The 18970-nt window shown below is 43.5% G+C and overlaps 1 protein-coding gene across 3 annotated transcripts in view; it reads left to right on the plus strand.

The window, feature by feature from the left end:
- SLC39A10 (solute carrier family 39 member 10) overlaps positions 1-18970 on the plus strand; it is an 802105-nt gene that overhangs the window by 70259 nt on the left and 712876 nt on the right. For all 3 annotated transcript variants that reach the window (XM_069615702.1, XM_069615703.1, XM_069615704.1), the window contains exon 2: positions 717-1558. In XM_069615702.1, coding sequence (XP_069471803.1) covers positions 728-1558 — 831 coding nt within the window. In that variant the 5' untranslated portion in view covers positions 717-727. The remainder of the gene's footprint in view (positions 1-716; positions 1559-18970) is intronic.

An 18970-nucleotide genomic window follows, 5' to 3' on the forward strand; every position in this document is an offset into this window, starting at 1 on the left:
TAACTGTTTATTCTCATGTGTGATTGCAAATTCACTGCCTCATAATGTATTTGTCATTTGATCTGTGATCCTCTTATACAAAACACTGAATTGCATAACTGAATACATTCCAGTAGTCCTATTTACATATTGTGTAGATTTAAAAAAAAAAAAGTTTTCGCTGTTATGCTACTTTTAGAAATACATAGAGGCTTTCTGTTAATATACGTACACACTAGCATAAATAAGGTCTGACATACCAGGCCTTACAACCATGTAACATGATGTTGAATGACTGCAGTGCACTTGGTAGTTATGTTATTTTTGCACTTATAGGAAAGTGACTGTTTCCATGATGCTTTTGCGTAATGGAACGTTTTTTTAACATTGGCGATTTATGGTTATAGGTGTTTGTTTGATCAACATATCGAGTTGCCTAGAACATTTTTTAAAATAATCCTACATTTACACTTGTTTTTTAAGCATTCCTTTTACATATTGTACCCAAATAAGTGTAAGTTAGGTTTGCAAGTTGCTTAGTGCTAGTAGCTGTGCTTCCCTAACTTTTATCTAAGTGCAGGTTATTTTATTTTGTGTATTGTTCTGCCACTTTAAATCTGCAATGTTGTTGAATGTACGGTGATTTATACTATTCATTTATTGGCAGACATGACTTTGTAAAATCCTATTTTAAATTGGCTCCATGCATACTTACTGTTCGACTCTTTCTTTTGCAGGGAATACGGACATGAAGGTACACGTTCATACAAGGTTATGCATAATTTGTTGGTTGACATTTGCTTTTCACCAGTGCAGCCATTGCCATGAACACAATCACACTCACAGCCATAATGATGATCAGATCTCCGAAGCACCAAACGTCGAGAGGAAAGTGACAGAGCCTGAAACAGGGGTTCCCGTGCCAGCAGCTGAACATGAGCAGAAGTATTACATTGAAAAACTTTTTGAGCGATATGGTGACAAGGGAAGATTGTCCTTTTATGGGCTGGAAAGTCTTTTGGCAAACCTGGGCCTTGGAGAGGTGAAAGTTGTTGAAATTAATCATGAGGAAATTGGACACGATCATGTTTCTCACTTGGATGTCTTGGATGTTCAAGAAGGAAAGCATTCCCATTCACAGGACCATTTGCATTCCCATTCCAGTTTGGAAAACCAAACTGTCAACAATGAGGCCACAAATAAAAACATTTCTTGTGACTCCCAGAAAAGGGCAACAGTAGATTCCTCTTTGAAATTGGATCACAAGCATACTCATGATCACCATCACCATAACCATCACCATCGCCATAATCCACCTCATCATCATCAACACGTACATAATGGTACTCCTCATTCTCATAATAGTGAGGCTATGGGAGACTTTCTAAATGAGACAATTCAGTCACCCACTCCACTTAATGAACATGAAAATGTCAGTCAAGGTCATGCCCCTCGTAATGAAAATGGTCATCACAATCGCAAGAGAGAAGCACCTCACAATGAGAATAGCGGTGAGAAACCTGACCTATTACCTGCATCTAATTTGAGGAATCATGGTGGAGATCATCAGCATGAAGAGGTGAGTGTGATTTTTATTTAGTATTTTTTTTAATTTTTTTGCACTTCTCAGCAGTTAAAATAAAATGCTGTTTGTAAGTTGTTACTAAATAGCGTGCGCTCATTTTATGACATCATGCCAGTGGAATTAGTACTCTTTATTCCACTGGCATGACCTCCTCCCAGAAGCGGAATTTGGGGAGGGGGAGTGAAGGAATGGAGGATGACTAACAAGGTGGGGCTGAGTGGTAGGATCATCGTATTTTTTGTTTTAGCTCTGGTAATCTATGCAACGTCCCCGATACCTCCGCTAGAGCTTTGATCTGATTGCGTGAGATGTCTCACAGAACTCTGAGGTGGATTGGATTCCTGTTGTTGATAGTTGCCCATCTAATATTCTGTATATTAGTAACCGGTTTCCTTCCATGCAATTGAGTTGATTCTTGCAAACGCAAAACAGAGTTTGGACACAATTCCATATTACTAGCATTAGAAGGGTTGTTGCAGAGTTAAAAATTATGCAATTTTAACATTGATGGACTGCTGTAGAGAATCACACTATTTTCATACTGAATTATCAGTGTGCCTCTCCCAGCGATTTTCTAAGGCAAAGAAGATGCATATAAACTTGAGTGGTGTCTGTAACAACCCCCTACCCCCTACAATACATCCAAGTCCCGGTTCCATCCTTTCATAACCTTCACAGTTGCCTCTGCCTGAGTCCAGGCATGCAAATTGTGCGACATTCGCATTTATTGTGGCAGATCTTGGCCTCTTGATGGCCATTTCTGGGGTTATAAACATCAGTATTTTGATTAAATGTATGCACTCTGGAGGCACCAGGGTAACGATTTTAAATTGGATACACACAAAATGAGAACTTTGAGATACTCAAAATTATTTGCTGATGCTTGAAGACCCTGCCCAGTGTCTCTTCCGTCCCCTGCTGGATGAACTCCTTGGGGAACTCTCACTTTTCCACTCTGTCAAATGTGGAGCAGAGACCAGCTTTCTACACCTGCTAGAGATGGTTATTACAGGTATGTGATAGTGGATGGGTCAAATGAGAATTCTCCCATTCCACTGCTGAAGTGTGCCCTGATTGTCTACTACCCTAGTACCACATCCAGCTTGCATCAATCTTTGAATTAAAGGCCTCGAATGCCATCCTATGTGATATTAATATTTGTTATAAGTGGGTGCCATCTCAAAGAGTTCACCCCAAATGCCAATGCAGAAACGTCAGAAGTGCTTGCATCCATTTGCTTACACATTCAGCCCTGGTCTGGAGAATGAACAATATTGGATCCAGCTTTCAGTTTTTGTCTATTTGTGTTTATTGAAGGGAAATGCAAACACAAATCGAGTTACAGCGTTTTCGTAGATTTACACAAGATATCAGAATACCCGGCTGCTCCATCTTTCCTCTTGGATCCCCTTCCCCTTCGCTTCTATTCAAAGGGGCAATTGAATTAGCTTATGAACTAAAGGGATATGGTAGGCTATTAATACCATGCCTGGAGTATGATCAAGCATGGCCTCATCCTATGGCCATAACCCTGCTGACCAAATGATGGTGTCAGTGCTGTGAGCTTTCCTATCAAGCAATTTATTAGGGACCAGATGCTCCTTAGGATTAGCAGAAATCTTGGTCTTTAAGTAAAAATAAAAAAGTATTCCCGATATGGTCCGGCCAGACTAGTGGAAAATAATATATTCTAAGACTCTTATCTTGGGCAAAAGGTACCATCAAGGGAATGTCCTTTACCATGCGTGGGATCCAAAACAAATGTACAGAGGCCTAGAAATCCAAAGTTTTGGTTGTCTGTTTCTTTTCAGCCAGTAGTTAAAAATCACCATTTTGGCTGTCTTATGGGGTTTAGAGTTTACTGCATGCAACCCTTCCGCTTGGACCTGCTGTTGCCATCTATGCCTTACTTTCATGCTGTACCACTTGCCGAAGCCATATGTTTAGACATCGTGACACTCATAGACTTATCATACACAGGCCCTTCCTTTGTGATCGTTCATGGCATCCAGTTGTTGTTTACAAGAGGAGAGGCTCTTTTCGAATTTAATATTCATGATCTCTTCAGCCATTTAGTCCTCCTTTAGGTAGTTCATTCTGAAAGTCATGCTGCATCTCAAATGCTGTTGCTGGTGGCAAAGCATGGCCTATTCAGCTATCTACCATAGCAGCTACTTCTACACACACAGCTGGGTCTACTAACTCCAGCTCCCTGTGTTGCCTCCAGTAAGTCCTTTTTAGTCAATGATGTGGTCCCTTTCCCTCTGCATCATCTACGATCCCTAGGGGGCGGAGGGGGTCAGGCTTGCTCCCCCCACACATCTTCTATGGAGGGTACTCCCTCCCCTCCTAATCAATATATACTTAACTGTCACAGATCCTCTGGCAGTATGTGGTTCACCTGCAAATTTATTCTCACAACACTGAAATCCTCCTTATCTGACTGAAAGACATCATGGGGACCAAGAAGACAGTGCCCTAATGTCTCACACATATCTTTTGTTGGAGGAAAATTGGTGGCACGTGTTTAAAGGTAAACTGTAAAGAGCTTCTCTTTCTCGAAACGTCTACAGACAAATCTGCCATTAAATGAGCGGTAAGCCTTCGGTCGGCCCCATCTAAAGTATAGCACGTTAAGAATCTGGGAGGTGGGGTGAGGGGGTTGAAGAATCCTACGAATCCCTTACTGAAACCTTGCCTAAAGTCTCATTCCCAGGTGGCTAGGGAAAGGCAGACTCTTCCCGATCTAACCTTGGGGTGGTGTACTGCGGGAGGATCACCTGGGAGGAGACAGGTCCAGGGTGGTGAGGAGATCCCCTGGAGTGAGACGCAGAATGTGTCCTCTGAAAGAAAGTGCCTTTCTGGATTGCCAAAACAGGTAACTGCATTTTGCCATTATAATGTCCTTGACCTACATGTACGATCTGTGACCCGGGGTACACGCTCTGTTAAATCTGAGCAGCCCTTATTAACAGAAATATCTTTCAAGACATTTCAGAATGAGCACCTGTCTTACTCCCAAAGGTATAATCTAAAAGGATCTCGAGAAAGTGCCTTGAATCCAATGTCTTACTCTGTAACTACTGATTTTAACAGTCAAACATTTTAATCAGTTTAAGGGAAATAAATCTACCCTTTTTAAAAGTAACTAATTTGTTAAAAAAGCTAACTTTGTGGAAGGGGACTACATGTCACATAATTCCAGAAGTACTGGATCAAGGGAAGAGTGCTGAAGCGGCATGCTGTAGCAGTAGTTCAGCAATTAAGCGTACCAGCCCACACCTGAAGGAACCTGGAAGGCATAAAAGGCCCCCTCAGGTGCAGGCAATTGGAAGGAGCTGGATCTGTGACTGGAATGCGAGCTGTAGCAGTACTAGCTGAAGGAAGAAGGCACAAGGTTGGCAAACCAAGCAGAAGTGGGAGAACAAGAGGGACCCCAGAATGGGGAGACAGCAGATTTCACCTGCTTATTCTACGAGGGTCCTGTTCCCCCAAACTCTGAAGTGCGGAGGCTGCGCAGCAGAAGGCATCAAGGAGAGAATTCTTTCCCCATGTGAGCCTGATTGCTATGGTTGCCACATAGTGAAGGTGCTGGAGACCGAGGCAGGGAGCAGTTGCCAAGCTGTGGGTCTCCGGAGCAATAGGGGCTCCATAAATGTGTGGCTGGACGGGAGACACATTCATAGTAGAAGGTTGTCAGTCTCGAAGAAGCCAGAAGCAGTGGTGCTAATTGTAGCAGAAGTCGTGAAATCAGTTCAATCCGCAGAGCAAGTGTTAAAGAAGCCGGTGAGTAAAGCACCGTGTTCGAATACCCTGCACAAGCATTGCCGGCAACAGTATCCAGTTCCCTTTTCACCAGTGTATGCTTTAAAGCGAGTAGAAGTTGTCAAGTTGAAGCTGAAATACCTAAACAATGGAAATATAGCGCTCGCGTATAAAAGAAAGTCCTTTTACTCACGTGGAAAGCAAACTCTGCTTAAATCCATTGTTCAATCTTTAAAAGATTGTTACTGTCTGAAGGAGTGGTCACGTGTCTCTAATTGAGGAGAATGAATGTTGAGAAGACCATTACAGAATACCTAACTTGAATACCACAAATGTTGAATCCTTTAACTTGTGGTAATTAAATCAAGAAGTGGTTACGTGTACCTAATTGTGATTCCCAAAGGAGGACTGAACTCCATCCTTCACTTTCATATGGGAATACAATTCAATACCAATTTTTAAACCTTGAAAATTACATCAAGGAGTGGTTGTGTGTGCCTAATTCTGATTTCTACAAACAGACCAAGCTCTATTCTTTACTTTAACGCGGCATACCTTTCATATATAAGAAGTGAAAGTGTATATACTATTGAAGAGAACAAGCATTGCCCACAACCAAGAGTCTCCCCATATTAACAGTGAAACCAGACTTTTTCAGAGGTAAAAAATCAATCTAACGGTTACTGTGAAGTTAATTGGCCTAATATACAAGTGTACACGCATTACCTGAAGCTAAGGTGGTGGCACCAAAGCCAAAGTCTAATTTGAAGTTGATCCAACATGTATTACCAGAGACTGTGGGTGACTGAGAGAAGTGGGTGTTGAAGGCAAACCCAGTTTGTTATTTTGGCAGACAGACAAGAGAGGCAAAGAGGCTGCCCCTTTTGATGTTTGCTTATAGAAAAGCAACAGTACACCAATTTTTGAATATTAACGAATAAATTATACAATTTATGAACCAAACATTTTCTAACTGGATCATTGAGACGTAACATTTGAAGAATCCCGACGGGATATAAGGGTGTGCGGCCCACACCGCAGGCAACATTGGCTAGGTCTTTTTTTCACATGGGTGCAGTATACAACATAAAATAGCCTCTTTACATTGTGACTAAATTCACCTAGTTCCCTCCATCAGACCTGTAAACGCTTTAAACACATACACAGAACGTAGTAGTAGTAGTAGTAGTAAACAAGCGCCTTTATGCCAAACCATGCCAAAGCAGAATCAAATCGCCTATGTTTTTAAAAAACCTCTGAAAACAAAACTCTTGAAACTCTCTTTTGTCTGACAACTAGATTATTATAGGCAACCTAATGTAGAATGCTGGATAGGTGATTATGCTTCACTGCTGGTTGGGCTTTAGCGTACCTTGTGCATTAGGATTACCGAACACCTGTGGGATTGCAAAATCTCAAAAATGGTTGTAAGGTGACATGCAGCACGTTACAAAACTTTAAATTGGCAAGTTGACCTAAACTCATGGCAGTAATGGGGGGTTTCAGTCTTATCAATCTTAAATTAGTTAGTACTTCTTCTGGAAACACATATATCCAGATGTGCAATAGCAGGGGTTGAAATTGGAATTCATTTAGCACGAGCTCGATCTAACTGCTGGATATCGAGATCTTCCTCTGACCAGGATTTACTCTTTGCGACGAGGAGCTACTTTAGTCCAGCCTCATGACGATTTGCCTAAAAGATGGCAGAACGTACTTGCTTTTGTCAAACTATGGCATGCACCCAAAAATGCCCATTACATGAACCCCACTCTGTTGTGCTGCTATCTCTTGTACTCTGTTGCTTCTTCGTTTGAATCCGGTCTCTTGCCATTTATGTTTTCTTTTCATTGTTTTCCCTTTTATTTCCATTACATTTATTTTCTGTCAGTTCTGCCATCTTGCGGCTACCTCTCATTTAGTCATTACCCATCTTTGCTGCTACTTCAAAACTCTAACACTAAATCGGTTACTGAATTCATCTGTTACTGTCTCTTTACTGCCACAATATTTTTCTCTGCTGCCACTTCTATTTCTGTGATGCAACCTTGCTCTTTCTTTCTGCTGCTCCTGCAGAATGAGGCACTGTGAACTGTATGCCATTAATCTAACTCCCTAACGAGATGCAACTATAACCTTGTTTCCAGTACACATGACCATTCATGCTTTGTATGCCCTCTAGAGATATATTATTGCACGGTTTATGCATATGCCCAGACACACATTGAATATCAGATGGGTATACATGTATGGCACTATTTGGCTTGGGGAAACAAATGAGGCTTCTGGTAGCTGTTGGTGTCCACGCAACCAGACTCGTCTAGATACTATACCGGAGCTACATTACTCACAGTAATTTCTAAGACTGCAATAGTCCAAATTATGTAGACTTTAAACCTGTATTTGGGGAGCACACTATTTGGATGCTTTTAAAAAATATGTTTTTTACATTCCCCTGCTTTGTTTTAGCCAATCGATTTGTACATTAGCTTCAAGCATAAATCTGGAAATAGATCGCTTTTACAGAATATATATTAATCCTCTTGTATGTGGTGTGGGACACACATAAAGCGATCATGTGAGGGTTGATTGCTTCTTCTGTCATATTAGTTCAACAGGCAGAGTCGAATATTCAAAATGTGTTGACAAGCACAATCAAAGCAGCTGAATAGGATCATGAATTGTGCTCAAAAGCCTAGCAATCTTTAGTAAAGTTGTCGCCCCCTGTGCTGAACTGAAAACCGATTTTTAAGAGAGTTATAGCTTGATTGGCCGCACCAGTCGGAACTCAGTGGTGCTGATTATCAAATATGGTAGAGTGCCGGAAAGCGGTGCAAAACAGCTGCATAACTAAGCTTCTGGGCCTTCTCTTATGTTTACTAGCTCTGGCATTCTGAACTCCAAACTTTGTTAGCCGCCATTAGAGTTTCACTATTTCTAGAAAGGAAGGGTGGTAATTAATAGAGCATTTTGGTTAATGGGTGCAGGATAACAAAGCTTTGACTGTGTTAGGAATCTCACAAAGGCATACAAATTAAGCGTGAGATGGGTGAACCGATGGACAAGCTCTTGCGTTACAGGTGAAGTGTATATCCATGAATAATTAATGGCCTGATTCGAATATCAAAAACGTTGTAGCAGGATTTGTTGCATGTTAAGTGAATTTAGAGAGCACTCCGATATCACAAGTGTCTTCCTGGTGCTATCCTGGACAAAACAATGCAACAGTAAACCAGATAAGAGGGATGCAGAAAACTATGCTTTTAGGTTCCTCCAACAATTGCTACAGGAATTAATTGATATCAAAGAAAGGGGCTGAAAATTCAAAATGCCACAAGGCAAAACATAGAAGATGCTTTCACCAGTCGGGACAAGGCTGTGTTTGGGATGCACAAAAGCGTTTTGGCTGAGCACAAAATGGCAAGCGGGGGAATAGCGCTAATCCTATATGTAAGAAAGGAAGGCCTAGTGTTCCGATATAAGCCTGTGGACTATGAATAGTCTTAAAAAGGCACCATACTTTGATAGGGAGTTAATACAGTTTGGCAGGTTAAAGGGAGGTGCAAGTAGGGTAACAAAGGTTAACAGAAAAATGAACTGCATAATTTTGAATGGCAGCAGCCACTTGAAACTGAAGGCAGAAAGGCCTAGAGAGCGAGTGGGCAAATGAGACTTTACTATAAGCGCAGAGGCAGCAGTGAAGCTGATGAAGGGAAGAACAGGAAGATTTGCCACAAAAGCTGCTTCATTTGAGCGCTTGGGGAGAAGCTGGTTTTACATTTAAACTCGGGGTTGTTGACTATATACTGGTTTGGCACGTATCCTCAGGAAGAAAGCCAAATGTGAGCACACCAGAGAAAGCCAGACCCTCCTAAAACAATAACCTCCATTGTTATCAGAGTGGAAGTGAAGGGTGTTGTTGATAATCAACTTGATTTCTGAGTTTCAAAAGTCTTGGGCCTGTGCTACCCAGCTCCCCAAATCAACCAAATGAGGAGCTGGGGGTCTTCGGCATAAGTAAACAAACAAGTTAAAGGAGAAGGCGAGAAGCCAAAAGTTGACCATAAAGATTAAACTGGCTAAGAGACAACCTCACAAACCAGTGGACAAGGCATTACAATGAATGGAGATGCAGAAAATGATTCAGTCCAATTATTCAAAAAAAGAGAGTTAAGCCACCATTCCCACTCGTAGAGATAAGAAAACATGATTTCTAAACTGTTATGCTTGTCTGTATATGGAACATTGGATGGTATTCTGTGGGCACATCCAGATCTTCATAATAATTACCACATCTTAATGAAGAATTTGTAACCACATTCAGAGAGGATTGAATGATAAACGAGGTTCCACACTTCATTGGAGTGCTACCAAAAAACTGACCCCGAGGGTATTGTTTCTGAATTTGTTAGTGTTCATGAATTAAGTTTCGCCCATACAACCAACTATTCAGGGAAGTTGTAGGTACTGGAACGCCTGCCTTTCAGGATTGTGCCAGTATTCCCCAAGAAAAAAGTAAGCCAATTTGGAGAGGTCAGCTTAGAGAGCCATTTCCACTATTAAACGCAGACTGGTAAATATTTGAAAAATGTTTGACAATTATTTGAAAGTTAGTAATAGCATTGGTGGTTTGTCAATAGGGATTCGTTGCAGGTGGAAGAACAGCAGAGAATACAAACTACACTGCAGCACTGTTGGGTGCTCCTTAGATGGCTTTTAAAGACTTGCAATACTTCTGTTGAATATGAAAATGCTAGTGTTGGGGCTTTTTGTGCTCTTCTTTGAAGAGAATGGTCTGTTGGATGAGTTTCTGTAACTTGGCTCATAGTGCTCTATTCCTTTTTGAGAGCACGGGTATGCATGAATGGAAGCTTTTCTAAAATAATTAGGAAAAGTGACAAATCAGGGCTGCCCAATATCCCCATTATTTGCTTTCTCTAGAGCATGCCTTTTACTTTTAAATGTAAAACCTGTCCCAATATTTCACCAGTCCTGTGGACGTGGGACGCAGGCCAAAATGGGATGGTCGTTTCGGAGACCCCAGGCAGAGCCACAGTTTTGGTCCACTGAATTAACCGACCCGGTCAGTGTGCCTTGTGTAGGCAGATGTACTGGGTCGATTCTTAATAACAGGAAGGCTACACAAATTAGTGGGAACACCAATTAATGCAACACAGTCTTTAAAGAACAGATTTATTATAGGCAAAGAAGTAGACTTATTGCCAGCAGAGTATGTTAGGCACACTGGACATGGATGATTGTCTTCACTGGGCTGCGGGCACAGAGCGGGGCATTGATGGCAGACCTACTAGCTAGGCACACTCACTTGCATGTGACCTGGGGGCTTGGGGGAATACCCTTGGATGCAGGGGAGGAGAAGGCACCCCAAGGGTGGAAGGGAAGGGTTGGAGAGGTAAAAGTTCAAGTGGGGAGGCTGCTGTGAAGGACGAGAAACGGCAAGGGAGAAGAAAGAATAGGTTTCTGAGGGAGAGAGTGGGGAGCAATGAGGCGGCGGAAGCAGGGGCAGCAAGTCTGGGAGGCCTACTGGAGTAAAGATAGCAGGTTAGGGGGAGGAAGCAGAAAAAGGGGAATAATGCAGAAGGGAAGACAGGGACAGGGTACCTGCTGAAAGGGCCGCCTCAGCTCCTCTGCCTACACCCGTCTGCACACCACCACCAACCAAAAAGGAGGAGCACCCAGGTCCTCCCTTCAGATGTTTGATCCCCCTACTCCAGAGCCAGGCCCACCCCCATGATGGACACAAAAGGTGGAACTCGTTTCTGGCTGGTTGAATGGCACAGGACAAAGGGGAGATAAATTACAGGGTATAGGACAAGTGCTCCTTCAGAGCCCGCCCACACCCAACCCCATTAACAGCAGGAACTAGTTTCTGTGCTGTTCCCACGGCCTGGTGACAGGAAGGGGGATGAACATTACAGGGTATAGGACAGGTGAGAAAAGGGCAAGCCAGATTGTTAGATTGCTGTTACTGGGGTGGGCAGCTGGTTCTCAAGAAGAGATGTAAAGGGCCTGCCCTAGGCTGTAGATTAATCTAGCTGCAAATGCTGGTAGCTGTTGGCTAGGAACAGGTTTAACAGGGGGAACTGGTGTCTGGAGGGAATGGAGTCCTGGGGCAGGAGCATGGCTGGAGTTGTTCAACCCTCTCACCCATACCACACAGTGCAGGGGACAGAGAGTGGACTCAACACAGGTCCGCATAGCAAGGCAGGGTCTATCACTCACTATAGAGTTCATAACTTAAAATACAAAACTCAGTGAACAGGCAATGTTGGAACTAAGTACAGCGAAGTGTCAATGCAACAACCAAATACTGGACAAAATACAAAAACCGGAGAACACGCAAGTACTTGGCAAAAATAAACCACAAGCATGAACGGCACAGAAACTGTAGTCTGCGGCGAGTGGGTAGATTCACAGTCAGGGAAAATTAATATACAGTGCAGTGCGAGTAGAGGGGTTGCACCAAGTGTATCAAGTACATGCTCTTCATTTTCAATTTCATCTTCTGGTTGGCTGCATGTGTTATCATTGGGGTGGCCCTTTGACTTTGTCACGATCCTCAGACATCCAACATCATGATACTGCAGATAGGAGAAAGGCAACCACACAGCACCTTCTAAGTTGGTAAGAGCGCAGCGTATCGAGTGAAAATGTCCCCGAAAAAAAGGCAGTCATGACAAAGTCACAGGGAAAAGGCTGAGAAGATGCGGTCATTTTGTGTTGTCCCCCGCAGCACCTGCTCCTCTTCTGTATAATGGGACTCTGACTTTTTGTATGACCACAGTCTTTTCCCGGCGATGTTTTGTTATGACTGACTTTTTTTCTGGGACATTTTCACTGGATACGATTACAACATGTTACTCTATGGCCTTCACCCTTTTTGTTACTTTTTATCTTCTTGTTTTCTCTCACGTTGTAGAATCGGATAAAATGGGGGTGCCTGGAATTGTTATCGTTAGTGAATCAGTACTCTTTGTTACAGAACCATTACCCATTAGTACCCATTGGTAGAGAACTATTATTTAGTATTCTCCCTTTAGGAATGTTTGCATCATGTTTAGTTATCCATTATTGCAACCTTTTTAGTAGTGCATTGCTGAAGTAGCATCATTACACTATCCACATTATTAGACTGCCACTTTATGCATTAGCCATTTGCATTATGCATTTGAAGAGAGAAATGGGCCCTGTTAGGGTTTGCTTAGTTATATTATTGCTATATGATTGAAAGAGATGCTTTTAGAATGATGAATTATGCATTAGAATGATATGTTTGCATTATAGCGCTTGTCATTAGGAGAGAAACGTGCTACTAGAGAGAATGAGTGAGGTCTGGAATGACACTGTCATATTTGAAAATGCCATGTAGAGCCATTTATAATGACACATTATGTTTTGTAGTTACATGTACAAATGCATGCATGTAGAGACAGCGTGTATTGAGTGTGCACTTAGAATGAGTTTGCATATAGATAGCGCTTGCATTGCGAGAAGAATAGAGTAAACGTTAGAAAGCATTTAGCTGGCATTTGAAGCCATTTCTGATCGAGACACAGAAGCGCCACTGGGCTCAGTGCGGAGAGATTGTTATGAGTTAGTGAAAGAAGGAATGTAAACAGTTTCTTGCCAGGCACAGAGGTCACCTTTGTTTTAGGAGAAGGGAGCCTAATCAGCTTGAGCTCTGTGCTTCGCGGAGACAGCAAAGGTTGGGGCCATGGAGGGAGCGCGACCTGGCAGAGAAGCCTTTTCAGGCAATGAGATGCTTTGAACACGGGCACTAAGAGAGGATTTCGTGATTCAGAGCCAGCCAATATTGGAGTGAATGGAGAAATAGATGGAAGATGGTGTTTTGCACCGCAGACACGGAAGGCCAAGGCAGAGATATGATGTCCTATGTCACTTTGACACAGAACTTAGTGACCAGAACACGAAACGCGCATAACAGACTGGCAGGCACTGCCTGAATATAGAATGCTGACGGAGTAAGAGACATTCTTAGCTTAGAGAATGTAAGTAACCATGGAGAAATGAGTGCGTAATTGGATTAGTATAAGCAGAGGTGAAGAGAGAGGAGAGCCCGTAGTTGCTGGTAGTTGCCCGTAGTTGTTGTTAGTTCTTGCTAGTTGATGGAGGAGAATGGGGTTAGAAACTGATGGAGTCTGTTCGAGCTAGTGGCTGTTGGAGTTTTGGATGATGAGCTGCTTCCTGAGAATGAGGGAGAGATGTCTTGGTGCAGCAGAATCCGATGGCTTGGCAGAGGCAGTCGTGTGACCAGATCTTGAGGGGCCTGCCACTGCTGACTGACTGATTGCAGAGAGTAGCGGGAAGAGGAGAGACCTGACGAAGACTGAGCTGGAGAGGAGAGAGGTGCACATGCAAAATGGGAAGTATGGTTCATGGCATAGACAAACAGATTGATTACAACCAGTGGGGTGGCTTTGCTGATGGGTTTGGGTAAGACATGGCATCTGAAGAGGAGGTGCACGAGCCAAATGAGTGGGGACAGAATGGTGTGCCATGGAGGTTGGGGGGACGGGCATCCCTGTCCACCCCCCACCCCCTAGAATTATGCCCATGATTAGTACAGAGACTCGCACAAAGAGCTTTGGGTTTGAGAAAGGGGAGATCGGACAGGGATTGTCTTGGGATTGTCTTAAGAGAGTGAGTGTGAAGTTTGGTGTGGATTGGAGAGGATTGATTGACGCTTGCATTAGACTGCATTAGAATCACAGGCTTGCATCACAGGCTTGCATTAGAAACCTGAAAGGCTTCTAGTTATTGCATGGTAGATTTGCACCAGAAGCATAAAAGGTGCAAATTCGATATTGGCTAGAGTTTTAGCATTGTTTGCATTATGCTTGGCTGTGCATAAATAAATGTATTACATTGTTCTAATTGAATCAATTCTTGTGTTTTCCTTGTGTTTTGTGTCCATAGAAGTAAGATAGGTGTATGTTATTAGGCGTAAAATAGGAGTAACACAGTGCACAAAGGCCTCTTGATACAAATGCAGGGGGGGTATAGTGACCCACACCCCCCTAGGAGATCGTCTAAGATTGTCTAAGACCGGTGCATGGTTGCCCGGGGGTGGTGGGGCAAGACGATGTTAGGGATTTGTTTTCCAAACTAACAACGTCCACGTCTTTCATTTAATTTCTGTTCTGCTCACCTTCCGTATGAATTGTACATGAGGGGATAAATCTCTTGGGATGAGAACTGCGTGTTTGGCAGGCAAACCAAGTTTGAACAAAAGCTGCATGGATGGATTATTGGTGTTTTTTGTGTTTATGTAGGTATAGATGTGTGTGCATATAGTCAAATACAAGGGATAAAACAAGAATCGACTAGCGCGTCGTCAAAACCTCTGTGTTAAACTTCGTTATTAGTAACTTCGTTGTACACTAGCCTATATATTTCTGGAATTGATTTTTGTTTTGAGCAAGCCAAAAGGATCGAGGCACCAGGAACTGCCAGAACTGATGCGTAATCTACCAGTTACTGTCTTATCCGATACCCTGCCTCTCCTGCGGGCACATCATTTCCCTGTTGGGCCCAGGGCTGCATTTCTCCCTTGCACTGTTTTTTTAGCCCTCCCTCATCCGTTGCCTCACAATCTACCTGACTTAATCAGAGGCCCAGCTCTGTGTGCCATTCTCCCGGTGATGGAAATAGTAAAGGGCCTGCCATCTTATATGATTTACGTTTATGGCTGTCTTGGTTTGTAGTTTTTGAAAAAAATTGGAAATTGGTGCACAAGCCACCAAAAAAATAAAAAGGAAATTAAAATATTGACACTTAGAGTGACGAGGCCCTTGCTGTGCTCAAGCAGTTACTGACATGTCCATCCCGAATTCATGGTCATTACACAATCGGTGAATAATTAAGCCACATATTTTAAATGTAGAGACCCTTTGAATATTTAGTGTCCATTCAGTTAGTGGGAAACCCAAGCCGTTCTTGCTTAAATAAGCCTGTGTTCCATTCTCACCTGCTGCCATGTTGTATCTCCACTCCTGCTCCTGCTCCTGTCCCGCCTTTGCCACACCGCAGGTCTCCATCCCCCCACTCGCTCTCCTCCATCTCATTTTTCCTATCCAATTCACCCCTTCCGGGCACCAGTTACGTTACCGCTCCACCCCGCTCACTCCAATGCACCATCACATTGCAACAGAGGGTGCACCTCTCACCACCTCCCTTCGTAGGAGAGAAAACCTGGATTTCTTTATTTTTTAACGCTTCGTTTCATAATACAGAAACTGTATGTATGTATGTATGTATGTATGTATGTATGTCTGCCTGTGTTTGTATATACCAGTAACATAATGTATCTTATTTTTTATAAGCTACAAAATGTGCACTAGCCATTGGTGACTAATTATTTGCCCTTGCTTAGTACGAAATGGTGTGCTGCGTGCACGCAGAACCTGCACTTATTGAAGGCATCAAATGACTTGTATGCCTGGCTGCTAGCTTGCCACTTACAGCACATATAAACAATTAACTGCAGCCTGAAATTAACTCGCCCCAGAAAGTCAGACTTTATTAAAAAATGTCTAAAACAAGAACAGTTTCTCAGGAAAAGCACAAAATAAAAAGTATACAAATTATTACCTTATAAACTTTTACCAACTACACTATTTAAAAAATAAAATCCATATATAGAAAAATGAAAATGCAATGATTTTCTGTGGTTGTTTCTTATTCCTTGTGTCACCACAATAGATGTCTATGGTTTTATTGGTTTTATAAGTTTCCATATATCACTTGTATACCAATTGCATATTTTGAGACTCCGTTGTTCCAAGAGACAGGGAGATGGCTGACATGTTTTGGACTATTTCTTTACAGTCCTACCTTCCTCGGGGTCAATAAGTATGCCATCCAGAAGGGTTGTGATATTCTCTTAAATGCGCAACAGAAAAATAAATTATCGCCACTACTTCAATTGAGTGTCGGCTGCAGCCATATCCCTTTCACTAGTAAATAACCAGATCCCACTGTCCGTGGTTGTTTTCTATGTTACACCATTACAACTAAGAGCATGACCCATGCCATCTCACCCACCCTTTATTTCTGTAGTAGCCTCTCTGCACATTCCACGTAAACCTAACTTAGTCAACTGCCTTGAAATACCTGGGTAATCCATTCCTGCATTAATGCAGCATCCCCTGAGTACCACGGTCATGGAAAAACCTTTGTCAATTTAATTCTTCCCTATCCCCACTACTAGGCCCCATGTGCACCCCATCGCCGCTCTGTCTTATTTCCCTGTGCCTGAACTGTGTATATCCCTCTTGAAACACTCATATTATTATCCCTTTTTACCTGTCTGTATTGCATGCTGCATTCCCCCACCCGAGTGCCTCTTAATATGGTACCCTAGGATTTCTGCGGTAAGACAAACTATCTGCCACCAAACTACCTCTCGTAGTCCACCCCAAACTCACAGATGACCCATGTGGTCCTCTATCACTCTCCACCTCTACCCTAACATGAAACTATGCCAGTCCCTCCTCCGAATGTGGTTTTTGGGCCCTTCTTTTTCAGCTTCCTCTGGGATTACAGCAGAAATGGCTTGCATCAAGAAAGAAAAATCGTGGCCTTTCAATTCTGAAATGCCTCAGTGCTGTAATGTACTAGGTTGTTATTTGTATAGCGCCTACTGATATTGGTATGGCTTCAAAGTGCTGTGGTGGTGAACACCCGGTTCTGGATACGGAGTTGATGTGATGGGAGAGGGATAGATCTGTGTCCAGCGTGCCTCCAAGGTTTTTCATCGAAGTGGAGGTTGCAGGGGGGGAGGGGGTTGGAGAGTGAGGCCAGGGGATAGTTTGGGGAGGTTGGAGGGGTGGGGGGCGTTGCGGTTTTCCTACAGACTAAGATTTCTGTCTTCCCACGGTTGAGGATGAGGTGGTTGGTCATCATCCAGTGGTCGATATCCAAGAGGCATGATGACGGATAGATGATGGACGGGTGGAGCCTGGTAATTTTAGGGATGATCTGGGGATCGTAATTGTAACATGTGAGATTGTGGGAGCGGATGAGGCGGGGAGTGGGCTGAGATAGGTATTGAAGAGGAGGGGGAAATAGGAATGCTCCCTGTGGGACCCCTTCAGGCACTGGGTGGGATGCAGCGGTGATGGGGTGGAGGAGCATGATTTGGGAGCGATTAGAGATGGAGGAGAGCCATGTGAGGGCAGTATCTTCTTTTTTTTATTCCTAAGGAATGTAGCCTGTCTAGGAGAATGGAGTGGTCAGTAGTTGAGAGACAGCATAGAGTTCAAGTAGAATGAGCACAACGCATCCTTCCGCTGTTCTTTTTAGGTCGTCCCAAATTGACACTAGGTAGGACTTGGTTCCTCTGAGTGGTCTGAAGCCCGATTGGGTGGGGTCAAAAAGGCTATTGGCTTCAGTGAAATGGCAGAGTTGCTTGTCTACTGTGCGTTGCATGAATTTGTCCATTAAATGGTTGTTGAAAATGGACGGTAGTTCTGGGGAAATGGGTGTGGGGAGGGTAGATTTTTTGAGGAGGGTTTTAATTTAGGCAGTTTTGAAGGCTTCCGGGAAGATTCCCGATGTGAGGGATTGGTTAGGGATTGAGCATGCAATTCTGCCTGCACAGGTTAAAGTTATAATGTTTTTGAGGAGAGTGGGCATGCATGGGTCCTCGGGGGAGGCTGAGAGGTAGCTTTGTCCTAGGAGTGAGAGGAACTCCCGATGTGAGATCGGGGCAAAAAGAGGTGAAGGCTGCATCCGGAGTGAGTTTGGACCGAGAACACGAAGTGGGCATGAAAATGGTGGTGCCATTATTGCTATTTTAGAGATGGCAGTATGTCTGTCGTTAGCGATGTTGTGAAAGTTTGGATAAGGCATCGCATAGGGATTGGGAGTTAAGTGGAGGCGGGGGTTGAGCAACCTGGCGATTTGAATTCAGAGATGATTCTATGCAGTACCTTGCTTAGGTTGCGAGAGTTCAAGATTCTGTTCCCATAGAATGCTTTTTTGTTTTTTATGATTTCTGATATGCAGGCCCTTGTTTGTCTTGCCAGGGTAGTTTTGTTGAGAGATGTTGTGTAGGATCTCCAGGTTCATTCCAGATGGTGCTTGAGAGTTTTCAGAGATTTGAGGTGGGTGGTGTACCATCTAGCTGTGGGTGGGATCTCCGAGAGGTTAGTTTTGTTGGGGTGAAGTGTTTTAGGGCACTGGAGAGCCAGTGGTCGAAGTGTTTGATGGGTGGCCAGCCTTCCTGGAGGGAGAGTACTGGGAGTGAGTTGAGGAGGGAGTTGGCTAGTTCAGGGGTGTTAATGATTTTGTTCCAGAGTGGGGGGTGTAGGTGGGGGGGGCGGACGAAGGTGAAGGCCGGGTGTTGCCTTGGAGGGGGCCGGGTTGAAGATGGTAAGGAGAAGAAGATTGCTGAGTGATCTGTCCATGTTGGGGGCTTGGGGGCAGAGTGGATATCTTTGTGGCGCTGAAGACTGCATCAAGGGTGTGATCTGCAGTGTCGGTGGACAGAGAAATGCGTTGTCAGGTTGAAAGCTTCTAGGTTATCTGTGAGGGAGCCAGTCATTGGGTTTGAAGGGGAGTTAAACCAGATGTTGAAGTCACCTAGAATGGCGAGTG

This window comes from Ambystoma mexicanum, chromosome 9 (genome assembly GCF_040938575.1).
Source record: "Ambystoma mexicanum isolate Mex_15411 chromosome 9, UKY_AmexF1_1, whole genome shotgun sequence".
NCBI classification, from domain to species: Eukaryota; Metazoa; Chordata; class Amphibia; order Caudata; family Ambystomatidae; genus Ambystoma; species Ambystoma mexicanum.